This window comes from Biomphalaria glabrata, chromosome 16 (genome assembly GCF_947242115.1).
Source record: "Biomphalaria glabrata chromosome 16, xgBioGlab47.1, whole genome shotgun sequence".
NCBI lineage: Eukaryota > Metazoa > Mollusca > Gastropoda > Planorbidae > Biomphalaria > Biomphalaria glabrata.
The window spans coordinates 26421093-26448847 of NC_074726.1; the positions used below are offsets into that span (position 1 = coordinate 26421093).

General features: G+C 34.1%; 1 protein-coding gene and 1 long non-coding RNA gene across 6 annotated transcripts in view; one reads left to right on the forward strand and one right to left on the reverse strand.

The window, feature by feature from the left end:
• Positions 1-1721: 1721 nt before the first annotated feature.
• The window catches only part of LOC106063445 (uncharacterized), a 75495-nt gene continuing 49461 nt past the window's right edge, over positions 1722-27755 (reverse strand). For 3 of the 5 annotated variants that reach the window (XR_008775264.1, XR_008775266.1, XR_008775265.1), the window contains exons 3-5: positions 6916-7092; positions 4838-5048; positions 1722-2096 (exon numbers count right to left, since the gene is read on the reverse strand). This is a non-coding gene — a long non-coding RNA (uncharacterized LOC106063445). Of the gene's footprint in view, positions 2097-4837; positions 5049-6915; positions 7093-8966; positions 9043-11467; positions 11569-27755 lie in introns of those variants that run through there. The other 2 variants (XR_008775268.1, XR_008775267.1) reach the window with 2 other exon arrangements.
• On the forward strand, positions 12649-25885 carry LOC106062339 (uncharacterized). Its single transcript, XM_013220607.2, has 5 exons — positions 12649-13888; positions 21606-21663; positions 23251-23459; positions 24839-24925; positions 25397-25885. The coding sequence occupies exons 1-4, from the start codon at positions 12764-12766 to the stop codon at positions 24884-24886; spliced, it is 1440 nt and encodes a 479-aa protein (XP_013076061.2). The 5' UTR covers positions 12649-12763; the 3' UTR covers positions 24887-24925; positions 25397-25885.

A 27755-nucleotide genomic window follows, 5' to 3' on the forward strand; every position in this document is an offset into this window, starting at 1 on the left:
CATTTTCCATACGGTACTTTGTATGCTGTTAAGTGTTGTCGTAAATCGAGAATATGGTTATTCAGACCGCTGAACGGTAAGGTAATGAAGAATGATGTGTAGATGATCACACCAAACACAGAACAGTGACAGTCAGCCTTAGGTTCCACCACATACACATTGTCACAGACACAGAACAGTGACAGTCAGCCTTAGGTTCCACCACATACACATTGTCAGCTCTAGCAGCCCTTTCTGCCAGTCCACGCCTCAAGCAGCCCCACCACACACTCCCCAGTTTATTCCTGTTGACAGCCTTCCAGGTTAACAGGACAAGGACACCTCTTTCTTGTTGTTCCAGAATGCCAGACTGTAATTTCCTTCATGTCACTTGGGCAGAGGGAAGCCTGACCTCTCTCTTTCTAAACAGTCAGTTCAAGTCCCCTGTTTAAGTGTTCTGGTGTGCACCATAAACTCCGGTGCAGGAGTAGTAACAGATTGCAAAGTATGAAAAGATCCCCCCAAGGTAATTAACTCTGTTTAAAATTTTTCTTTGAGTATAGGTCCAAAGTTGTCCATATCAATATTGCAGACAATTCATTGTGCGTATTCTAAAAGTATTTGTATTAGTACTGGAGTAATGTATAAAAACAGGGCCAGATTTAAGCAGGATTTTTGAGCCCTACACTCTTTCAAAAACTTTTATAAAGATCCACTACCTATATCTATATTTTAGTTTTATAAGTGTATATTGTTTAGTTTGTGAAGGGTAAGCCCCTTGGCAGATGCACTGTTGTAAATCTGGAGATGCATTTACTTATTTTAAACATGCTACAAGAATTAATACACTTCTTAACTTAATCAAAATTTTTTTGCCATCTATAAAAATGAGGGGGAAAAAAAGTTAGAAAAGAAAAAAATTAAAAGTTTCTGACCCACAAAATTTTTTTATTTATTTTTATCTCTTTTCTTGGAAGCCATGAGCTATAGCCCAGCCTGCCCTCTCCTAAATCCAGCCCTATATAAAAATATACTCTCAATTTCAAAGATAATTATTTCCACAAGAACTGATAACTTTACAGATTTTGGTTTGTGATTTAATTGTTGGATAAGAAACAAAGATACTTGAGAATATTATTTGCCAAGAAGGATATATCCCTCTTTATTTTCTAAAATATTAGTTTTCTTAATGCTACTGTTTAGTTTGTTATAATAGAAATCACAAATCAGTATAGATTATTTCCACTAGAAAGAAAAAGTTAAACAAGAGTAGGCTGTTCCATAGACAAACTCAAAATTTATAGGATCTCAAAGCAGACAATAAGAAAAACTATTTAGGAAGCTAAATCAATCTTTAATTTCACTTAAACCATAGTTTTCACAGAAAAGTCAATACTTAATATTACAAATATTCTTGTTTATGACTACATTCATTAACTTTGATATAAAATAAGACAAAACTAACAATGTAAAACACTGCTTAGTTGCAGTAAAATAAAAAAGTTGTTTCTAAGAGAAACCCAAACTAAAATGGATTGACTCTATTCTATGACCACAAGCACACCCAAATAGTGATTCAACAATGAACAATGATGCAAAATAAAAGCATTTTGATTGTTCTTGCTGGGTAACAAAGATGTCTTGTGGCATAACCACATCTAATATCCCTAAAAAAAAATTACCTACCAGTGAATTAAAATAGTCTTTAAATTCTGCACTATTATAAAAAAAAAAAAACACAAAAAAAACAACATACAAATGGAATTTAAGAAAACTTATAGAAGAAATACACAATGAACTTTTGGTGAACCTTATTACAAACAAACTCTTCAATTTGCTAAATTCTGGCTGGCATGTTCTTATTTCCTGATCTCAAGAGACTTACAAATACATTTTTTTTATCCATGCCTGTCTTAAGTTTCATTTCTATTGGTTCATTTGCCAAATGTATGTCATAATAATCATAATAATAAGCATCCACATTGCACAGGGACCAAATATTTCTTTGCTTTTATGACTTCCCTCCAAGGCTTGGACCTTTATTTTACAATGGGGTTGATTCATCTCAGTGTTACAGCTTGACAGTTCACAAAGAGGAAGAGAAAAGTCTTGGCTTTCTGTAATTATAAATAATTTGAAAAATAAGTTAAAAAAATTATTCAAACAAGCAAAATCTAAAAAAAATCCTCTTTAAAAAAAATATAAAGGAAAAAACTCCATCCTTATAGCTATACCCCATACAAACCCATAAGTTATTTCCCGAACCCATAAGTTATTTCCCTTATTTGATAATTAATTAACTAATTGAATATTTTTGTTTTTTTATTTATGTTTTGTTAGGTACAATAAATAATTGTTTAAAATATCAACTTGATTGGAAAAATGTGTAAGGGAGAAATAACATGTACATACTTTTTTACCAGACAGACAAACGGACAGGGTGAATTGATATAAGATTTGTAAAAATAGTTTATAATGGGTTTATGAATTTTTTACAAATGATTGGGTTACCAAATATCAAATTAAACTTAAGCAATGTTATTTAGGTTTTCCTCAATCTTATCGTTTAAGATTTTCTTCATTTAATTAGAAGAATAAATTGCTGTAAATAAATGGATAGCACAAGGAAGAGCTGGCCAACTCGTGTAACGAGAAAACCAATAAGCTGACCAACCAAACACAATCTCTACATACATAGACACACACATACACATATTAATTCTCCAAACTCGCATTGATATAAGGAACACAGACACATTGTAAGAACTATTGCCAATCTTCTCATTTCAATTTAATACAACTAAACTCAATGTAACTAGACTCAATACAAGAGTACAACTAAATTCAATACAAGATTACAACTAGACTCAATACAAGAATACAACTAACTAGACAGAGAGGCACCCCAAATTGGCCTCCGCATAAACTTGGATAAGACTAAAATTATGCGAGTGGGATATAAGGCAAAGGGTGCCCCCGTCAGACTTGGCGAGTCAAAGCTTGAAGAGCTGGACAAGTTCACGTACCTTGGCAGCATCATAACAAATGATGGAGATGCTTACCACGATGTAGCGTGCCGAATAGGAAAGGCAGGGAGCATTTTCCAAAGGCTGAAGCCTATTTGGACTAGCCAAGCCATTGGACTCGAGACAAAAATACACCTTCTCAACACAATCGTCATTCCAACTGCTATATATGCATGTGAGACATGGAAGACATCTGTCAAAATTGAGAAAAGACTAAATGTGGCTCAACAAAAATGGCTGAGACAGATTCTGGGAGTCAGTTACACAGATCGAGTCTCAAACAAGGAAATCCTATGCCGAACTGGGAGTCGAACACTTTGTGAGGTTGTGACAGAGCGTCGCATGAAGTTTGTGGGACATGTTCTACGTCTAAATGAACTACGCACACCAAGAGTTGCGATAACATGGAAGCCAATACGAGGAAAGCGCAAACAGGGACGTCCTCGTATTACTTGGCGACACACCTTCATGGAGGACCTCAGAACAGTGGACACCAGGTGGGAGGAGGCTTCAGACATTGCCAAAGACATATCTTTATGGAGACAGCTTGCCGCCCAATGCGCAGAACGGCCCGGGAGGACCTAAGTCTTAGTATATAATATTACAAAAAACAAAACAAATAAAGTTTGGTTCCAGCTAAATTCCAAAGCTAAACACTTTTTACTGCTTAATATCTTAACATCTTCAAACTTAAACTACTTCACATTTCTGTTTATTCTTCATTGGAGCTCTAATTAATTTCCATTTTGAAAGTTAAATTTTTATTTTTTTAAAAACCACATCAAAAGAAATCACTTTAAACTCTTAAAAAATGTCCATCAAAAATATTTGCCAAAATCAATTTCTTAATTATGTTCAGATATGTAAAAGGCCTAATTTATTATATACTAAAATTACACACCAACTAATCCCATTGATTATTTCCCAGGCTTTGAATTAATAATTATGTAATGAAATGGCAATAGATCTAGATTTGTCTTTTTAATGCTATTAGGATTTTTTCTTTTTTTTTTTTACAGTGTTACAAAGTACCATTACTTGCTCTCTCTCTTTTTCACTCTCTGGAAAAAAAGATAATAAATCTATATTATTAATGCTATTAGAATTGTTTTTTTTAGACTGCATCTTCAAGAAGTGGAAATGATGTAAGACATATTAAAACTAAGTAGACTTAGAGAGCGTGTCTGGGTGCATTATGAGGCGGGTCTTTCCAAATCAAGTCCAAAGTCTAAGTGGGAGAAATTACGATGCGCAGGTAAAAAAAATTGGGGGTTCCAGGGAGCGAAAGAGAGAAGGAAAGAGAGAGCATTGTAACAGATACACTAATAGCTGGCTAAAAAAGTATGTTAAGTGGAATGTTAAAATGTGGCCCATTTTTTTAAATTGAAAAAAAAAAGAAGGCGGCCGTTCCAGCCTTAATAAACAGTATAATGCTTATGAACAAAACAACTTTCATAGCCGGTGTTTACTACTAGTGTTGCTAGATCATACTCATAAGTTGCTGGATCATACTCATAAGTTGCTGGATCATACTCATAAGTTGCTAGATCATACTCATAAGTTGCTGGATCATACTCATAAGTTGCTGGATCATACTCATAAGTTGCTGGATCATACTCATAAGTTGCTGGATCATACTCATAAGTTGCTAGATCATACTCATAAGTTGCTGGATCATACTCATAAGTTGCTGGATCATACTCATAAGTTGCTGGATCATACTCATAAGTTGCTGGATCATACTCATAAGTTGCTGGATCATACTCATAAGTTGCTGGATCATACTCAATTAAAAGTAGAATCATTATTTACACAATAGATATTTTGCTTACCTGATAAAAGCCATAAAGCACAAACTGAACATGTTTGCTTGCACTGTGCTTAAAGACCCTGGCAAGATGAAAGTCTACCTAGTCTCTCCAAAATTATACCATTTGTATCAATCCACAACGAAGTCTGTTTGATGTGTAGATCAATGCTTTGATGTTGTTGTTTTTTTTTTTTTTTCACTGCCATAGCCATTCCTTATAAAAGTGATGAATCCTAATTTGAAATTAAAAGTAAACTAATTAAATCAAAAAAGATAAGAGAGGTTCCTAGCTATTGTTAGACAGTAGATAAGTAGAAAACAAAAGAAAAAGTTAAAATACATTTTTCAAAAGTTAATACCTTATTTATGCAGCCTATAAAGTGACTGTTTTTCTCTTAAAAATTAATAAATGTTAGATTAAAAAACAAAGGGACATTTTCTTACCCCGCCAGGCCCGCCCTCTCCCCCTCCTCCCTGAGAAATAATCCTGGATAAATGAATGTATAGATCTAGTGCACTTTATAATAATCCAATGATAAGCATCTAGATCTTCTAGAGTAGTCTAGACAGTGCGCACAATTTTTATCAACATTAATTTATTAAACTATTGAAACAATAAAGCCTTACATTCCAATAGGAAATTCCTGAAAGCGTTAGCTCTTTCGAGAATGTGATAGTCTTTTCAAAACTGATGTTGGACCTAGAATCCTATATCTAGAACTCTAGCACAATTAAATTTTATTTCGTTTTTTACTTCAAAAATAATAATAGTCAAACTAGAGTTTTTCCTGTGTGGCCAACAAGCTAGTATTTCTTTTCTCAACAATATACATGAACTTTTATGTTTCTAGAAAAATCATTAGAGGCATTTTTGAGATCAGCATCTAGGTTTCTGAAGGTTCAATGAAGTTCTGACTTGAATAGAGGTATTGTACAAAAAAAAAAGGATTGGAAGGGTGTTAGGGCAAAAAGAAAACAATACATACCCAGGGAAAAAATCAATGGGCAGAGCTAGTGTTAAATGCTAGTCTCTCTCCTCTCTCTCTCCCCCTATATATTTATACAGGGTGCGTCAAAAAAATGTATACACACTTTGAACTGACATAGACAATTTATTTCCCGTTCTACAATGCTAAATTTCAGCACATGGAAAGCTTAATGACTAATTGGAAAAATAAATGTGAAGGTGGTTCTGTACCACACACAGTACCGGAGTGGCAAGGAAGTAACTGCAACATGGCGGACGTGAGTTTGAGTTTTGAAGAGCGGAAGCAGATAATTAACTGGTATTGGAAGTTTGAGAATGTAGCTGCGGTTCGAAGACAGTGGAGACATGAGTATGGTACAGAACAACCTTCAAGGTTAACAATTATACGTCTATGAGACAAATTTGAAATTCACGGAACAGTGTGTGATGTGCATAAAGGTCGATCAGGGCGACCTCGTACAGCTACAAGTGATGAGCCCACAACTGCGGTCTTGGAACTGTTTCAGCATTCACCTCAAAAATCGTCAAGGCAATCGGCACGTGAGAGTGATGTAAGTGCTAGTAGTGTGCTACACATTCTGAGGAAAGGCAAGTTTCGTGTGTACATTCCAAGGCTGGTGCAACAGCTAAATCTCAGTGGACACTTTGGTACGATGTACGGAATCAATGTTGGCTCGTACTCAGCAATGTATTGATGCTGAAGGCCACCAGTTTGACAGTTCAAAGTGTGTATACATTTTTTTGACGCACCCTGTATATAAATTGAATTAAAGATTACATTAAACCTCTTTTAAAAAAAATAACTATAAACAAAGTGGTTCAAGACTGTTTGATTGTTAAGGCTCAGTTTACCCAACAAAAGTGAAAGTGAAAGCTTATTTTATTCTTGATTTAGGGTGTGACTGAGTCTTAGTCTATTAACTTGTGATCCATATAGGAGATGAAGTAAGGAAAGTAAAGCCTCATTTGTCCTTGCGCAGGCAAAAAAAACACAAAAACAACAACACTGATTACATAACAAATTAGCTTTAGAAACATCTGCTAGGTTTCAAAGGAAAACTTTAAAAACTTAAACAATGTATTGACTAGGAATACTGTTTTATGGTAATTACCTTTACTTAGTACAAATTAGTGAAAAGATAGTTCACTTTGTGCTGAAGAATACCAAAAGAACTTGTTTCTGCATCTTGTAATGACAAATCTGTTGATGGATCAAGACGAGGATCACAGTCATAGAGAATCCAAAGGGTTTGTCATCTGATTGTTTAATGTTTCCTGTTCATGTAAACCTAAAAAAAATAAATTAAAAATAATAAAATATGTAGATTTCACTACCTTAATGTATTTCCAATTTTTTTAAAAAAGAAGACTACAACTCTAAAATAAAACATTTACTGGAGTCTGCTTTATTCCAAGTGGTAAGGAAAGGAAAGTGTCTTCCATTAAAAAGAATTTGATTAGCTCTTGAACAATGTAAATGAAACTGAATAGTATGAGAATCATATTAAGTTACTTCCTTTGTTACTTAAGTCAGTTGGGGTATTTCATTTTTATGTTTGCTCATGGATGTTAGTTTAATATGGCATTTATACATATTCTTGAGCAGCTGTATTTGTTTTTGATGTTGTTTTACCGATGCCCTGCAGTAATCTGTGAAGCCTGGCTTATTATGGGAGGGTGAAAAGGTTTACAGTGTATAAAAATTATTGATGTTTTTTTTTTTTAAATTAACAAAAACCCAACATAACTGGCCTCAAATTAAAAAAAAAAAACTGTTTTTATTCAAGAAAGACAAAGAAGACATTGAAACTCTGAAGAGAATTTGAAGTAAGCCAGGTTTGATTTACTATGTTCATATTTTCTGGATTCTACTGTACGGTTAAAAAAAAAACAAGAAGAAACAAAAGTAAGCGATACATTTAGATAACATTATTTTGTCACATGACAAATCTGTGTATGCATTAATGATATAATAAAATGGACAATAATTATCTTTCTTTTTTAATATAATTTCCCTTATATTTAATTAAAAAAAAAAAAGCTGTGTATTTTAATAAAATTGCTTGCATAATTAATTTTAAAAATAAAAATGTTCAAAAAGTAACAATTGACCTAAACTTTGGAAGCCACAAAAAGAATAGCGCAATCAGATTTACAATAATTCCTCTAGGTTTAAAACATGAGATGGCTTTTCCTCTTTTAGGGGCTGCTAAAAAAAACAACAACACATTTTCATGCAGAAACTAAAAGGTTATTCCTGAGGCTCTTACTGCTGAGAGGGACACAAATGCTGTCCTTTTTTTCATAGTGTCACAAATTTTACATATTGTTACTGGTACTAGGCACATTCCTCGTCCCATATGCTAGGACAAATTTGTACAAATACTCCTTCTTCCCTAGTGCTATTAAAGCATGGAATGGGTTGCCTGAGCTAGCCAGGAAAACCAGTGACTTGGCGGAGTTTAGGTTATTGGTTAATATGCATGACTAAATGCATGACACATAGGACGTAATCATCTTCTTTTTTGAAGTAACGTCTATATTATATAAGATAAGATAAGTGAGCTTGCATTGCAATATTAAGTTATCATTCACTTGTATTACTAATTTTGCTAGGAAACATGGTCCTTTGCAACAGGGGTTCAGATGAGTGTTTGAATACCTAAATTCCTCAGCATGCTCCTTTTTAGTTATAGATAAGAGTTAACTTTCATGTTGTAAACCTGACTATGTTGGAAAAATGACCCTGTTTTACTGTCTGCTTTAATTTTCACAGTTTGTTTTTTTAAACTTAAAGATATATGTGCACAACAAATATTGTTGGATAAAATGCATATAATTATACAATTTAATCTACATTTTTCTTCCAGCATTTTTAGACACTTTATTTTTCACATTTTTGAAGATGCACTAAATATTACTTATACAGAACTAATTTCTCTATTATCAAAAATATTTTCAGCATTCACCACTCTTTCGAAAAATCTGGGACAACAATGGCGTTGGCAAAAGAAGAACAATTCATGTAATACTGACAGCTGGAAGAATATGACTGTATATCTCCCCCTCTCATGTGATGATTGATTGATAGGAGTCTGTATTTCTTTAGGACTAATTTTATGAAATAAATACATTTGTATGTAAATAATGACAGAACATTTACAGATAATTATTTTGACAACTTGGTTGTCAGTTTTCACTAGTCTCCATTTCTCACAAAACGACCAGGCGTAAACTTCTTAACTTTAGTTAAAAGAGAGTGCCTAATCATAAAAAATCACGCCACTTCTTAGGACAGCAGTCATTACAGTGACACACTGGTAAGTAGCCGTAATCCTTTTGTATCTGTCTGCATGTTTCATGCATGTTGAAATCTAATAGTGACACTTAATCATTGCATTTAGAAATAGAGCTACTACTGCTACTACATTTACATGCCACTAGGACTGTTAACGTAAGTAGTGTAACTGTAAGGGGTCTGACATTGACCCAATTAAAAATAGACATTGGTGAACAGTGTAACACTACGTTCTAACGGTTTGACGCACACTTTATTGGTATCGAATTGCTTAGTTTTAGTTTGTGTAAAAAAAAGAAAGCGAGAGGCTATGAGGGAGATATGGGCTTCAATAGCTAGCTTATGACATTATGTGAAATGACAAAAACCCCAAATCACAGGCAACATCTTTTTTATAAATATATAGATATATATATCCCACACGCACGTAGGGGAAAGGGGGGAATAGATGACTAGTTTTTAAATGTTAGTTAAAAAAAAAAAAAAGTTAAAGCAAAACCACAGTCACATGATTCCATGAACATAGCCAATAGGGGTTTTGAGATTTAGCCTACTAGACCCCTTCTTTTTTTTTTTTTCAAACCTCACCCCCCCCCCCTTTTCCCTCATACCACTAACTCAAGAAAGAAACTAATCTTGGATTAATTCTAGATCTAGTTCTAACTAATGTTTGGTTGAAAGTTTACAATAAAGCATCTATAGTCTATTGAAGTGCTGTTTCTATGAAATGCGGCTTCTTAATTGCATGTGAGTTCTGTGCCAGTAGAATACGACAGAAAAGTGGTCTGATAAAACTACCTCCCCCCCCCTCACACCTCTCTCTCTCCACACACCCCTCGACATAAGTAATGAGTCAACACTAGACATCCAGACAGTGGCAGAAGCTCACAACCGCATCACGGGTTTCAGACGAAACAAAAAGCTTATTTTAATTAAAAGCCTATTTCTTGGAAATGTTCCCTCGAAAGGGCCTCGGTAAAACGGGTCAGAGGAAACTGATCACAGTAGGAAAGATTTAATTATTACACAACACAATTTTATTTCATTGTGTTCAAGGTCATACTTCCAACAAAATCTCCTCAAAGGACGCAGTGATCCAGGTATTATAGCCCGCCTCATATATCCATGGGCATCACTTTGAATGGAAGAAAGCCGAGGGCACTTTCACAAATATTGACCGATGAAACAGAGGCGGCATTAATTAAGGAGTAGCGACTAGGCACGCGACAGAGGAGGGGGGGGGCTCCCGATAACAGAGGTTATTATTATCTAGTTTGTTGATCTTTCATGCTAAATGTTTCTGAATCATTAGTTACGTTTATTAAAGGTCACTAAATCAATATTAGAGGACTGGGGACAAAATAGTGCATGCAGAACAACCACAATACATGATATATTGTAGTCAAACGGCCAATAGTACACTACGTACGTAATGCTTTTTGTTTTGTATCAATAATAAGGCCTCCAGATTTTATGGCGGACGAGCCCGTTAGCGTGATGTAATACGGTATACATATTCCACGCTTACGGTTCACGGGCATGCGTATGGCAGTCGCCTCGGGCCTCACGTTCAGCTATTAAGGCAGCATCTGCATGAGGAATGGGCAAGTGCCCTTCTTTTGTCTTATTATCAGTTCGACTCATCCAATTCTGTATAAGCAAAGTACCCATTCGATGCATACAGGGAAAGACAGTGTTGGAAGTGAGTTGATCTAAGCTTTGTAAACATTTGATCTACCGGTATTATTTTTTTTATTTTAAACTTGGAACTTGACAGAGGAGCAGTTGTTCCTCCTTCCCTCTCCTATTCCCCCCCCCCAATTATCTAGTTATTTCCTCTCACTTCTCTCCAATCTAAGCACTCACGCAGAACAATACTGTAACAGGTTTTAAGAAGTCATGGAATCTTTTGTATATCAATATGTTAGGGGATTGTGGTACTGGTTATCCCCTTTTTTTTCACCCCCCCCCTGTCCCCCCATTACGCGAACCAAGAAGGGAGGGCTAATATTGTGAATGTGTTAAGGCGATCATATCCCTGCACTCCTCCGGTGTGTCAACCAAAAAAAGGGAGGGCTAATAAGACACACGCGTAGAGAAGGCGACCCTATTCCCCCTTCACACAGACACACACTCTTCTGGATTACGTAGGTAACGTTTTTTATTTCACAGTTTTAAAATGTTTGGTATCTGTTTTGTGTAGAGCATAATGTAATAATAATAACGACAATAACAAGAACAAAAATTACTCTTAAAAAACAAACAAACCCACTAACATAACAAATAATGTGCATGTTTATTTTGCACTTAACAAACCAGTATGAATGCAACGATAGGAAACTAAATCAAGGCCTACACTTCCATACCAATTACACTCGATCATCACACGAAAAGGTTGTATTTTATTTAATGATTAGATTGCTAGAGTTTCCTGTGTCTGTCTGTTTTTATGATAGGTGTCTTGTATCTGTTAAAAGTAACATATTAAAATGAGTTGTTTTTGTTTTTACAAAGCTTATTTCAACACATTTCGTCTGTCTTATACATATTTTGAACATGCTATTTCTCTCCACTTCCCATTCTCGGATCAAGTTGAAACTTTACACAATTATTCAATGGCATAGACAAGACATGAATCAATAACAAAAAAATAACCAATCAGTCAATTAATTACTGGTAATTAATTATTTTGTTTGATAGTCCTTCAGTATATATATATATATATATATATATATATATATATATATATATATATGTGTGTGTCTGTGTGTGGAGAGAGAGGAGAGGAAGAAGATAGTGAGGAGATGAGGGAGAGAAGAAATAACTCCTACATCTAAAATTAGCGACTCAGTCGTGGTTAAAACACTGTGAGGGTTCGATTTAGCAGTAACTGGATTGAACTAGATGTATCATTGTCAATTCAATTCCACAAATCTAGTGACACACACACCCCTCCTCCCTATATCTTACACAGCTCTTATGCCTGCGCCGTTTTAAAACTGGGTCTAAGTCTACATGCAGACCAAAGCAGCTTTTCTCAGCCTGTTGGGTGTGTTCAGTTCATTTATCAAGAGACAAATAAAAATAAAATTGTTCTTGCATTTTAGTGGTAAATACAAATTGGAATATTAATCAAGTAAAAATGATACATCCTAACCAATGTTTAAACATGAAAATAATCTTATTAAGGAAAACCGTTACTTCTTGTAACGTGAACAATAGAGGTTCTACCAATTTGTGACCAGATCGACTTAAAGCTTATAGTGACTTAAAGAAGGTCACGTTTTCTTATTCATCTTTGTTGCTCTTTTTACAAAGCTTATGACAAACTCACTCTGTCTGGTGTAAAAAAACAACAACAACAACGTAATATTATTTTTGTAATTATATCTTTTAAGTCTCATCTTATTCATTAAAATTTTACCCCCCCCCCTCCCCAATAGCGGAAAAAAAAGGTAGTTACTTGCAAATGTTTGAGAACTACTGGCAGAGAGTAAAAGATAATACTTTACAGAAAAAAATGTGAGTGCGGAGCGAGTGTACATGTTATTGACAAGAATTAGATTACGTAAAGCTTTTTATAATCCTTCCAATGTACATTTGATCTATTACAGTCATTCTTTAACTATATTGCAGGCTCGGGCTGACGATTAAACTACAAAATGGCTCGAACAGAAGGATCAAGTGCTAGTGGATCTGGTGGAGGTGGTGACAAGAGGCTAAGCTCTCGTGATTTGAAAGCCTTAAATATCAAAGTAAAGAAAAAGGAGCAGCAGTTAGTCAGTCTCCTGGCGTACTTTATTGTTATCATACATTGTGCACTAGTAGTCAGCCTAACTACTATAACCAGACTATCACTCTGGATATTGGAAGTGCATGCTGAGAACACAAGGCGCACAGAAGGAAGAACTGAAGATGGCCACATTAGATTGAGTTCAGATCAAGAGGACCCCGAGGCGATCATCGTGTCAGAGGAAGAACGCAACAGTGATAACCAGATGGTGGTGAGCGAGATGGGAGTGATGTCCCCAGAGACATCAGATTCAACCCCACTAGTGGAAACTGCACGACCAAATAACGGGCCCATTGAAGATACTGACACATCATCTGTTGAAATGTCAGCAAAAGATCTCTGCTTGGGGGCTATAGTACACCCAGAAAGAGTGCCCATTGAAGATACTGACACATCATCTAATGAAATGTCAAGTACAGCAGAAGATCTCTGCTTGGGGGCTACAGTACAACCCAAAAGAGTGCCTATTGAACATACTGACACACCATCTAATGAAATGTCAAGTACAGCAGAAGATCTCTGCTTGGGGGCTACAGTACAACCTGAAAGAGTGCCCATTGAAGATACTGAAACAACATCTGATAAAATGGAATGTAAAGCAAAACATCTTTGTATGGGGGTACTCGTAAATCCAGATAATGTCCCTGTTGAAGATACTGACACATCATCTAATGAAATGCCTTGTACAGCAAAAGATATCAGTTTAGGGGCTACCATACATCCATATAAGATTCCAATAAAAGATACTGAAACAACGTCTACTGAAATGGGGGCAATCGCAAAGCCAATTAATGTCCCTGTTGAAGATACTGAAACTTCATCGAATGATATGGCTTGTACAAAAGCAAAGGCTTTAACTGAAGGAAAGAGAAGCTCTAATGCTCCTTGGTCAGGCAAAATGATTGGCAGTGCAACACCTCTGAGAAAAAGGCCACCAGATAAAGTGAAAGAGGAATGTTCACCAAGTCCAACGTTTACTTATGGATTAAACAAGGTAAGTTTGAAATTCATCATTAGTAAGTAACACTTCACAAAAATGTTTGTTTTACATAATTCGGATGTTCCTTCAGAGTTGAAGATAGTTTACTTCCTAGTCTAAACCTCCCGCAGGACGACGGGGGATGGGAGCGGGCAGGGTTTGAACCCTCGACCGTCGATAAATCCGAACTACAGTCCAGCGCGCAAACCGCACGACCAGGCAACCATCATGTTTTCTAAATGCTGATGCATGTAAATTGCAAATATAAACAAATACCTCCACATAATGTGGACTTGAGGATTTGCTTACTTCAAAAACAAAGCAGTAAAGCAAAATTCTATAAGGATTGATGATTTCTTAACATTTATACAATTATTTTATGCTTTGAATAATTTTATACTGGTTGAGCTAATATAAGAAAATAAGATTTGCTTACTTCAAAAACAAAGCAGTAAAGCAAAATTCTATAAGGATTGATAATTTTTAAACATTTATAATTATTTTATGCTTTGAATAATTTTATATTGATTGAGCTAATATATAAGACTAATATATAAGAAGCATGTATTATGACAAATGAATATAAAAAAAACTTTAGAAATTAATTTACTGTCAGTATTTGGTGTATGTTACGGTCGTAGCGCAGCACGGTGTGCATGAATAATGGTGCGAATTTGTGTAATGAATGGAAGCGAGGTTGAAAAGGGGAAGCCGGGAGAAATTGACAGGAAGAGAAATGAAATGTTCGTATTTACATAACTTGTTGTAATATTAAAGTATTTATAGAGTAATAACCTGAGAGTCTATTATTATTTCAAAGAGTCTTGTGTCGTAACAAGTGGCGCCCAACGGAAAAGGCAAGACCTGCGTTATAACGGTATCTAATTCCTGTCTACTGAGGTATTACTAGTACTACAAAGTGTGACAAAATCTCTAGATCTCTAGATCTATTAAGATTGAGAAAGTTAGCGTCATCTAAATCTCTAAAGCTATGTACTAGACTCACTGGTAAACATAAACCTTTAGTTGAAACTTAACTAAAAACATTATTGCTGAATTAATCAATTGGATTAACATTTAAATCTAGATTTATATCATTATAATTATTATGACGGCCCATTCTCTACATTCACCAATGTGAAAACGTACATCTTCATTGGTCTGGCGGGTCATAGTTCTCAACAATAACCTTTAACATTCAATATTAATGGAAATTTGTACGATTATTAGCACTGCCGTGGGCAACACTAGTGAATTTTGACTACGGTGGAGAACGGTGCCCATTTAGGACCAACGGATATACACTGACCACGGCATATAAACAAACAACGAAAGATTCATATCACCGGCGGAGAATATAGGCCTACATTAGCATTGGAAGTTATACCAGCAGGAAGAAGAGTATTCCGGGAAGTAGATACATATTTGTATTCGAATAACATTAAACGTTTGGTTCATTACATTACATTTAGATATGAACATTGTTGGGTCCAGGCATTAAGTATATGAGAATCAAATATATTTAATGGATATGGTCAGATAACTCGATAAAGAAAAATTAAAAATGGCGGATAAAGCTGAAATAGTTGCTTTGAAAGAAGAAGGGAGACTATTGGAATTAGAAGGAGCAGAGCTGAGAAAATATGTACAAGAAAGATTAATAGAAAGAGAGAAACTAGTCAAGGAAAAGGAAATAGAGAAAGAGAAGTTAGCCATGGAAAAGGAAATAGTGAAAGAGAAGTTAGTCATGGAAAAGGAAATAGAGAAAGAGAAGTTAGCCATGGAAAAGGAAATAGAGAAAGAGAAGTTAGTCATGGAAAAGGAAATAGAGAAAGAGAAGTTAGTCATGGAAAAGGAAATAGAGAAAGAGAAGTTAGTCATGGAAAAGGAAATAGAGAAAGAGAAGTTAGTCATGGAAAAGGAAAGAGAGAAAGAGAAGTTAGTCATGGAAAAGGAAATAGTGAAAGAGAAGTTAGTCATGGAAAAGGAAATAGAGAAAGAGAAGTTAGCCATTGAAAAAGAAAGAGAGAAAGAGAAGTTAGCCATGGAAAAGGAAATAGAGAAAGAGAAGTTAGTCATGGAAAAGGAAATAGTGAAAGAGAAGTTAGTCATGGAAAAGGAAATAGAGAAAGAGAAGTTAGCCATGGAAAAGGAAAGAGAGAAAGAGAAGTTAGCCATGGAAAAAGAAAGAGAGAAAGAGAAGTTAGCCATGGAAAAGGAAAGAGAGAAAGAGAAGTTAGCCATGGAAAAGGAAATAGAGAAAGAGAAGTTAGCCATGGAAAAGGAAAGAGAGAAAGAGAAGTTAGCCATGGAAAAGGAAATAGAGAAAGAGAAGTTAGTCATGGAAAAGGAAATAGTGAAAGAGAAGTTAGCCATGGAAAAAGAAAGAGAGAAAGAGAAGTTAGTCTGGAAAAGGAAATAGTGAAAGAGAAGTTAGTCATGGAAAAAGAAAGAGAGAAAGAGAAGTTAGTCATGGAAAAGGAAATAGAGAAAGAGAAGTTAGCCATGGAAAAAGAAAGAGAGAAAGAGAAGTTGGCTATCAGTAAAGAGAAATTAGTTACGGATAAAGAAATTGAGAAAGAGAAGCTAGCTATGGAGAAAGAAAGGTTAGCCATAGAGAAAGAAAAGTTGGAAATAAAAAAAGGAAAAGCTAAAGATGAAGGTACTGGAAAGAAAAATGACGTGTCTGGAAATAAATTGGCAAAATATAAAGGTACAATGTTTGATGAGAATAAAATAGACATAGATATTTTCTTAAAGAAGTTTGAAATTGAAATGAAAGAATTGGCTTTTCCTGAAGATAAATGGACATTTTTGTTATCAAAGTCATTTGCAGCGGAGGTACCGTCAAAGATCTGCATGAATCAGAATAATTACCAAATAGTAAAGGAGCAATTACTACGAACATTTGGAAAAACTGAGGCGTTTTATCGTCAACAATATGTTAATTGCACCATTGAAACCAACGAGGATCCCCAAACATTTTTAGACAAGATGAATAGCTACTTTGACAATTGGACAGAGTCATCAAAAATAGAGAAGACGTTTGATGGACTAAAGGTATTTCTTATGCTGGATAAAGTCATTTATGAGAGTCAGGACGAACTAAAAATATTCCTGCTGGAGAGAAAGCCAAAATTTGTAGATGAGATTGTAAAATTAATAAGGGCTTACAAAGTGGCACATCCTGAAAAAAAGTTAAACAGAGGTAGCGATATTGAAGAAATAGTAGCATTTAATAGAGCTAGAGAAACACAAGACAGTTATAGCAACAATAGAAGATTTAGATATGAAGGACAGAATAGGTTTAGAGGACAAGGAAGGAGCCAAATAGATAGTAGACAAGGCCAGTATAATAGCTACAGATATCAAGGAAGATATCAAGGAAACAGACAGGGAAGATATGACGGCAGAAGAAATGGAAGAGATCAAAGTTTGTTGTTATTGTCGAGTTCGGGAAGTCTAGATTGTTTTCAAACATTTGTAGGAAATAAGGCTGCAAGAACGATAAGGGACACTGGGAGCACTATTGTTGGAATAAACCGAAAATTGGTTGAAGATCATGAATATACTGGAAAAAACAAAGCATGTATTATGTTTGATGGTAAAACAGTTCGATTACCCGTGGCCCGAGTGAACATTAAAACACCGTATTATACCGGGATCGTAGAGGCATGTGTTATAGACCATGATCAAATTGATTTGATTATTGGCAATATACCAAACATAAAGAAATGCACGGAAAATGAGATAGCAGTTTAGAAAAATTGTTGTGGAATGGCCACTACTCGATCCTGTAGTAAAGATTTTAAGATGTAGATGAAGGAGATTTGGCAAAGTTGTTCGAGTTATCAGCTAAGGAAAAAGAGCAAGATGAAGAACAACATGAAAATACAGAAACAATTGAAATCAAAGACATAGGATTTAACAAAGAAAAATTTATCACAAAACAAAAAAAATGATCCAGAGTTACGCCAACTAGCAAAGAAAGGAGGTAGAGGAGGAAAATTCTATGTAGAAAGAGGAACTCTTGTTAGAGAGATTGAATGGCATGGAAAAAAAGTAATCCAGTTTGTGGTACCCAGAGAATTCAGGCAACTTGTAATGGAAAATGGACACGATATAGCACACACAGGACATCTGGGACTACACAAAACGAAACAAAGAATATTTCAGAATTTTTATTGGCCATCAATTAATAAGGACATAAAAAGTTATGTGACTTCATGCCAACTATGTTCTAAAAAAGGAGCAAGAAACATAAAAGTACCATTACAAAGGATGGATTTACCCGATGGACCATTTAGTAAAATAGCGATTGATTTAATCGGTCCAATGCCAGTGGTATCAAATAGGGGTCACCGTTATATCCTAACTGTGATAGACGTGTGCTCCAGATGGCCGGAAGCTATCCCACTCAAACGAATTGAAGCCAGAGATATAGTACAAGCATTATATACGTTGTTTACAAGATTTGGATTTCCTAGAGCAATATTGTCAGATAGGGGCACTCAATTCAACTGTCATTTGGCTACAACATTCTTGAACATGTTTGGGATCCAGCAAAGGTTTACAACCTCGTATTATCCACAGAGCACTTGTGAACGTTTTAATGTCAATCTAAAGAAATCATTATATAAAGTAATGGATGATAAACCCAAAGAGTGGGATATGGCAATACCGTCAATACTATTTGCATACAGGGAGAGTCGTAGTGAAATAACAGGGTTTTCACCATTTCAAATGATTTATGGAGGAAATCCACGAGGTCCAATGACAATATTGAAAGATTTGATAATCACACATGATCATGTAGTAACTAATGACAGTTATGATATTGTGACAGAAACTAGAAATCAGATTATAAAGGCATGTGAAGAAGCGGATAGACAGATGCTAGAGAGAAATGAATTAACACATTCCAGAGTGAATGAACATAGAAAAATGACGGAATTAGAGGTAGGACAAGATGTTTTGGTCTTACATAAGGATAACAATAATGCTTCGGGCACAAATTGGCTGGGACCATACAAAGTAGCAAGGAAAATTAGCGATATGGATTATGAAATAGACATTGATTCGATGTTAAAAATATTTCATGTGGATTTGTTAAAAGAATTTACACCAAGACAAAGAAGTGAAGAAAGGAGTAAGGATGAGTCAATGACAATGGGTGCCTGTGTGACGGAAGAAATGGAGACAGAGGAAAGGTTTAGACCAATAGAGACAGTGGCAACAGAAAGTAGGCAAACATGGAAGGATGTCATGGTGGATGGAGTTTCTCTTGATAGAGCTAAAGAAATCAAGGCACTAATTGAGGATTATAAGAATATATTTACGGATTTACCTGGAAAAACAAGTATTATAGAACATGATATCAAGTTAACTGGCAAAGTACCGAATAAACTGCCACAATATACGATCCCATTACACCATAGAGAAACATTACAGAAGGAAATTGATGAGCTACTAACACTTGGAGTGATAGAACCATCTAGTTCACCATGGGCTGCACCAGTCGTGCTTGTTAAAAAAAAAGTGTGGCAACTTAATTAAGATTGTGTGTGGATTATCGACAGTTGAATAAAGTCACAGAATTTGACCCATTTCCAATGCCACAAGCAGAAGAAATGTTTACTGTCAAGAGGATACTGGCAAGTACCTCTAAAACAAGAAGCTAAACCATTATCGGCATTTAAGACACCTTCGGGCATATATCAATGGAATGTGATGAGCTTTGGCTTGGTAAATGCTCCAGCCACGTTTAACAGAATGATGGCCAAATTATTCAGCCATAGAAGAGACACAATTTGTTATTTAGATGATATATGCATTTTTAGTGAGCAATGGGATGAGCATATACAAAGCCTTGGAGAGGTTTTTAAAATTATCAAAGAAAACAATTTAACATTGAAACCAACAAAAATAAAAATTGGCCTAAGTGAAATTTCATTTTTGGGGTATAAGATTAAAAATGAGTACATTACACCACTGGAAGAAACAGTATCAAAAATATTGGACATTAAGGTACCAAAGACAAAGAAGCAAATTAGAAGCCTTTTGGGTCTATGCAACTTTTATAGAAAATTTATCGCAAATTTTTCTGAAATAATTGAACCACTAACAAATCTAACAAAGAAAGGAAAACCTAACAATATAGTGTGGACGGAGGAATGTCAAGAAGCACTGGACATAATTAAAACTTTCTTTTCTGGGGCACCGATTTTGAAATTACCTGACAATACTAAGGAATTTATTTTGGCTACAGATGCATCAGCCATTGCAATAGGAGGCTGTCTAATGCAAAAATGGAATGGTGTCCCACATCCTGTTTTATATGTGAGTAGAAAACTGACAGCATCTGAGTTGAAATATGCCACTATTGAAAAGGAAGGACTAGCCATTGTATGGTGTATAACAAAATTAGGGTTCTATCTAATGGGAGCTAAATTTGAACTATGGACGGATCACGCTCCCTTGGCCTTCATTAATACAAATAAACTAGGGAACAACAGAATAGCCAGGTGGGCATTGCAACTTATGGATTATAACTTTGAGGTCAGGACAATACCAGGGAAAGACAATGTGATAGCTGACACATTATCACGGTGTACCTAAGGAGGAAAAGAAATGGAAGTAAGGAAAGGAGCTAGGCCACGTCAATTTTGTTTCTATTGGTTGGTTAAAAGAATAATGTCAGTAAAATCATTTTGGTGAGAACACAATGAATAGCAGTGTAATGAATAGACATCTTTAACAGATTGGAACATTTTGTAAATATACACATATTACATGTATATGTAATCGAAGACTGTATGGACTGACGAAGCTTTGTTACATGTGTGAGGTGTCGAGATATTAATATATGGTGTTATATTGAGAATTTGATGAAACCATTGTTAGAAATGTAAAATATAGTATTACAGTTACATAGTTACTTATAGTTTATAATTGTGAATTATGAGATTTACTCTGATTGGTTCGTTGGGGAAGTCTGGACATTATACATTGGGGTGGATGTAAGTAATTTTGAACCTAAAATAATAATGTAAAGAATGATGATATTCAATTTTGCTGTTGGAGAGTTTTGTTGTTGTCGTTGGTTTTTACCTGGTTTAAAAGAATGATAATTAATGAAGATAATATAATTATATTGAACAGTGATTTATAATTTTATTTGATATTTAAAAGACGTTCGATGTACATCGAACTTGGCAAACAAGGGGGGTGTTACGGTCGTAGCGCAGCACGGTGTGCATGAATAATGGTGCGAATTTGTGTAATGAATGGAAGCGAGGTTGAAAAGGGGAAGCCGGGAGAAATTGACAGGAAGAGAAATGAAATGTTCGTATTTACATAACTTGTTGTAATATTAAAGTATTTATAGAGTAATAACCTGAGAGTCTATTATTATTTCAAAGAGTCTTGTGTCGTAACAGTGTATTTCAGAAATGTTGGAGTTCATATTTCATATACATAAAAAAAATGGTGTTTCATATTTACAAGACTAATATTCAGGGTCCCTTGTATAGCTATTTAGGTGTATGATGAATTTCAATCTTGTTACCAGAAATTCTGTTAGCCTCTAACAAAGAATAACTAGGGCTGAGCATTGGTTGTCATAAATTATGTGTAATCAAAAGTTACGTTATATGCAATAAGATCCTTGAGCTTTCTGGAAAAATTTTGAGACTTAACAAAAAAATAATTTCAGTACCTCTTGCCATTACAGAGCCAAGAAGTGAAGAGTTATTGTGAACTAGAAGAGGGGACAACCCATGAAAGAACCCGTGAGTATATAGAAATAATTTCTTAATATCATTAGTAAATAAAATTTGTTCTTGTTAAGTCTGAACCTAAACAGTATAATGTTCTATATGGACCTAAATTTTCTCTTTTAATATAGTTCCTACTAAAGTCTGTTCACTTCTGTTCATTTGTGTGTATAATATTTAGCAGATTATTTTGTTAACTTTTATATTTCTTTAAATTTAAAAAAAAAAAGTTGATTGTGTTGTTCTTTTTTCACAGACATTTTAAGGTTTTAATCTGAATCCCAGGCCAACAAGATCATAATTAACAAGGGCTCTAACTCTCCTCCAGCATACCCATTTCCTTAGCACAAGCTAATAATATGTTTCATGTGCAAGTTCCTGCAGCAGTTAGATTCTGTTTAATGTCCCTGACATTGCTAGTCCAGTGTATCACTTGGAAATATGTGAAAGTAAATGAATGGGTTGAATGCTACTCAAGAGAGATATTATGGCATAAGTAAAAATGTAAATTGAGCTATAATTATTACATTTCAGTCTTCATACTGTCCTAACAAATAAATTGAAATGTGAATTAACTAAATTAGTTTGCCTTGATAGATCTGGAGATAATTTAACATTTGACACCATGAAATGATAAATTGTATGAACTGGAAAAACAAACATTTGCTTTTCTTCCCTTATATGGGTCTATATATTTTATATATTTATGTGAACAATATTTTTCAAACATAAATGTCAAGAGTAAATTAAGAAAGTGGCTTTTCAATGAGAACTTCGAATCTTGCCGTAAAATTAAAAACAAACAAAAAACAAAAACAACTGACTTGCAAGCCCATCGGTCACATTAAAGAGTATTTGTATTTTTTTTTTTTTTTTGAGGATACCTTTTATATTATTTAAACATGTTTTACTTTTACAATAAATATCTTTATAAATATTATCTTTATATAAGTATGAAATAAATGCCTCTGTAAAACAGGATAGTCTGCTAAGTAACTTATATGTGCTGAATGTCTTGATCGATAAGTGTAGGGGTGTCAAGATAATAGTCCTATCTATGAGCTTTTTAAAAATACAAGTGGACTGTCGTAATTGTAATTATATTTTACTTTCAAGGAATGTATTCAAGTATTAAAGTGCTTAAACAGTATTCTTTTCCTTTTTTTACCATTGGAGGTAAGAGATCAGACTTGAATGATAATCCCATGGAAGTAGGATCTTTACCCTGAGCTTCCTTTTTTCCTCTTTGCCCCTCCGCTTTTTTTTCTTCTATTTTCTATTGGTAGGGTGGCTCTAAAGTGGTCCTTAAAAGTGAGTGAAGTGACTTTAGAGTAGTTTCACACAAAAAAATGTATTGTAACTCTAAAATACACAATCTAACCTGGATGATCAGAAGAAACCAAGTGCTATGCCACATATTGTGGGCTAAGGTTGTAGATAATTCAATGAACATTATATGGAACAAGACGCTTTATATCTCTACATGAGTATTTGTTTGTATGTAAATGTAAAGTATAAGAAGATATCCATACTGTCCCAAAAACTAGTTCTATTAAATTGAACGAATCTGTTTTAAATTATATGACATTTATATTTTTCTAGACATTCAAGCACAAGCCAGAGGAGAACATGAAAGAATTGCCCCTGACATAGGTACAGCAGTAAACTGTACAACAGTAGAAACTGATGACTCCAAAGAGAAAGAGGTCACCAGTGAACAGACTAATAACAATCCAAATCGCACGTCTAACGCAGAGATGACCACAAGTGACCAAAAGCAGGAGAGTGCTAGTTCACAAGATGTAGATTTGGTAAATTATCTATTTAAAAGCAATAGAACCTATGACTAAGACCAAGGACTTACACAACTATTAATTTTAATTAAGGCAGAGATACACGAACCACAGCCTGCGGAGCACTTCCGGCCTGTGAAGAAGTGCAATCCAAACCACTAAAACTTATGCGCACAATCAACAATTGGTTCATTGGACGGGACCTTTTTTTTTCCCAGTGCTTAGGCCCATGACGTGTCAAAAATGTATAGACATCACTGATATTAAGTTTGACAATTGTATTTGTGACATGGCCTTCCTATATTCTCCCCCTTATAAACCATCTTCCTAAGGAAGAAAAAAAACAATATTCATATGGTGCTATTATGAATGTAATAAAACATCAGTTTGACGATTAAGTGCTTAACCACAAACAAGTGTTTTAACGTATTACACATGGGTGGAAATACACTTTAAAATGATTTTGATATTAATTAAGGAACTTGTTGGTGGGAGTTTCAAATAGCCACTAAAAGTCTCATGTTTTTTTTTCAAACTAGTTTTAAAAACCTATTTAAGTGTGAGGTGAGTTTCTTATTAATCTGATCACCTAACTCCTTAGCATATCCCCATGTAATATTTCTTATAGCCATCTACAAATGTAATTCAGAATGTAAACTTATTTACTTAGACTTACCTTCATTTTTTTTATTTTTTTTATAATGAAGAGAACAAGAACAAATGAAGGGAAGGGCCAGAAGAAGTTTTATAATTTTTTTCTTAGCAGAAATGAAGAATAGCATAAGTTTATTTATTTACAAAAAGTTAATTTATTCTTTCCATTGGTTTGTTTTGAATGTAGGGAAATTGTAAAAACATGAAGAAAAGTGGAAGGAGTATAGTTTTATGTTTAAATTGTAACCTGACTTAATGGGATGACAATGTACTTCTTCCTGTAAACACTCATTTAACAATAAGACAATATGCCTATAATGATAATAATAAGGTGTCCATATACATGTATCAAGGTAAAATGAAATTTCATTAGATGACTTAAAAACATTGCAGTAAAATTCATACTTTGGGGAAAAGTCTTACACATTATAGGGTAGAATCATGTTCTCTTTTTAACCTCTACCCTTCTTAGGCTGTACTTTATCTCTCCCTGCACACTGTACATTTAAGGGAACATGCAGCATGTCTAAGCAGCTATTTTGATACATCTGCAGCAGACAAAGCTTTTGTCCCTCTGAAGGACATAATAATAATCTCACAAAAATTTGTTAACTGATGGTTCTCAGAATTGTAATGGTAATGATCTACAAAACAATCATTAACTGATGGCTCCTCACTGTTTTAATTTATGTTGCAGATACTTAGATGTTAAAATCAACCTTCCCTTTTTTTTTTAATTTCAGAAGAATATCACTAAAAGAGCAGCTAATAATGAAAAAAGAGAGGGTTAAAAGGCTGAATCTGATGTTCAAAACAGTCGTCAACATTCGGTAAATATTGTTTTATCATTTTACTAAAAATTTTAGCATAAAAAAGAATGGACATGATGGCAAAGAAAATCTCCAAATTTATTACAAAGCGAATGTTTGGGGGCAGGAGGATCTCAACATTGACATCAGGAGAGTTGATCATAGTGATTGGACATTAGACGTAGGCAATATTAGAGAATAATGGGGAGACGAAAGAAAATCTGCTTCCTTTCATGCTAGGCTTGAGCAATGAAGTTTAGAAACAAAGAAGATTGAACGAAGAAGGGAACTATTTTGAAATGTTATGTAACATAAGACTGGTATGAAAGAAAATGTCCACACAGACATATGTTCACACTTTAAGAAATCAATTTTCAGTCCTGAGCGTTGCTGATCTAAATGGTGGTGCTCATTGTCTGTCCATAACTGTACTCGTCTGCCATCATTTTGTATTTTTATTAAGTAGTTCTTTTTTTTTTATATGTATTCCAGAAACTTGTCAGTAAATGTTGTGCAGATGAAGTTACAAGCAAGTAGATGTTTCCAGACATTTCGTTTTAGTATACCTTTCAATTTATTTTGTAAACAGCTAAAGGTGGAAGGGTGGTCTATAAAAAAAAGGATTTAAAATATAATGGAAATAATTAAGAATTCAATATTTGCCCTAAATATTTTTTAGCTTGAATAAAGTGTTAATTACAGTCTAATACATGAAATTTATAATACAAATAACTTCTAGGCAGCTTTTAGAACATGGTTTTGTATGGCCCGTAATAATATACAAGTGTTATAAAGTAATATATCTCAAATTCCTTTACTTTAAAAAACAGTTGAAACTTAATTTAATAATTAACTTATTTATAAGAGACAAAAAAAAAAGAAATAAAAAAAAAACAAGGTTACAAAGTTAATTTGTGTGGAAAAACAAACTCAAAATCAGCCCCCAGAGTGATAAGTCCTTTAGTTAAGAGTTCAAGAGTATGTGTAGGACTATGCAGTTAACACAATATTATGAAAAACTACTTATTAATTGTTGTTTTAAATTATGTTCCACTTACATGCATACTAAATAGATTTTTTTCTTAAAAAAAAAAAAAAAAAAAAAAAAAAAAAAAAAAAAGTAACAAATTTTTTTTTTTTGTAAATGTAATAGTTACTATGACAGAACTTACATAACTTAGCAATACGATTGTAGTTAAAAAAAAATTTTGAAAAATAAATCTAAAACCGTTTGCAAAAATGTGTTAAAAATATGGTAAATAGTCATCTCCCTTACTAAATTAAAATAGCCTCTTGTATTTGTTACTATTAATAGTGAATAGTTGAAAAAGTGGTGTATATTTATGAAAAAAAACTGCTTGCATACTTGATTTTATAAATCTCGCTTTCAGAAAAGAAAAAAAAAGTAGCTGTTGCATCAGAACTTTGAATGGTCTAAAATATTATGATGTCGGATTTTCACTATCTTTTCTAGTTTACGAGATCTAAATGGCACGGACGGGCGGACAGACAGGCCATGCAAAACTAATAGTTAAAAAAAACATTACAAAAAGGGGCAAAACTAATTGAACACTTCATCCATGCCATCTTTTATCTCATTCATTTTCCTCAATATTGTATTAATATCTGTAGTAATCAACTAAGGTCAAAGGCTAAATGTCTCAGCAGCTAAAGTTCAGACTGATATTACAAGTCACATACAGAGATCATGTCACCAACAGAGAATTCCTTTGCTTAACAGGCACTCTTCCACTTAATAAAGTTATAACCAAACAACACATGACATTTGCGGGATGAAATATTACAAAGATTTGCGGGATGAAATGTTTCCAAAGACAGCAATAAACATGAAGCCTGAAACGAGAATGTAAACAGGACCATCTTTGTACAACCTAGCATCCTAGTTTCATGGAGAACAAAAAAAAAAAGTAGTGGACACCAGTTGGGAAGAGGTTCTAAACATTGTTGGTGAAGAGCGTCAGAGGCTCTAAGTAAGTCTAATCTCTAAGAAAAAAAAAAGAGTGGCTTCTAATAATGTTGCTCTATTTTCAAAATTGATAGTTCAAAAAACTAATTTTAAAAATTTTACAGCTTAAACTACTTTATAGACTGGGGCTGCTGGCGACATTCCAAATGTTATCTGAATGAAATACATTCAAATTTAACGAACAAAATGCATATGCTGTGGTTTCACACAAAACATTGGAAAGATTTTTATCTATGTGTTCATGGGGTAAATGTTATCAAGTATATAATTTTGAAAAATAAAATTTTAAGGTCCATGGAATCAAAAAGGTTTTCAATAGAAATTGCATAGATAACCAGACAAACATTTATATTGCTTGCAACATTCTCTTAACATTGTTGTGGTTGATTCCTGCTTGCAATCCATTTTGTGCAACGAATGTGAGCCAGCAGCAAACTAATCAAGAAGTGATTCGAAATAAATTAAGATATGCATTTGGCCAAGTTTGTCAGAAGATTGTCTCCACAGATATTGGTTCAAATTTGTCAGATAATTGCACAAATATATCAAAACAGCCTACTTTGTTATACTTTCCATTTCTACAACACATTTGTTACAACAAAAAATTGTTGACACCAAAACAGTTATTAGAAATCAACTGGTGACTAATAGGTTAGGCACTTCAAGAAACCAAAATCAAAAACATTTAAATGAATTATAAAATAAAAAAAGACCTATCGTTATTTATCATTTAAAAAAAAAAAACACCAATAAAAAATATATGTTTGTTTTTTTGTATGAATTATCCACCTAAAAATAATGCTAAAGACAATAACATTGTCAAAAATTTAATGGTAATATGTGTTTTATTGCAGAAAAAAAAGG

Coding starts and splice junctions, on each gene's coding strand:
- LOC106062339 (XM_013220607.2), top strand. CDS start 12,764: ATGGCTCGAACAGAAGGATCAAGTGCTAGTGGATCTGGTGGAGGTGGT. Junction 13,889..21,605: donor TTACTTATGGATTAAACAAG/GTAAGTTTGAAA, acceptor TTGCCATTACAG/AGCCAAGAAGTGAAGAGTTA. Junction 21,664..23,250: donor GACAACCCATGAAAGAACCC/GTGAGTATATAG, acceptor ATATTTTTCTAG/ACATTCAAGCACAAGCCAGA.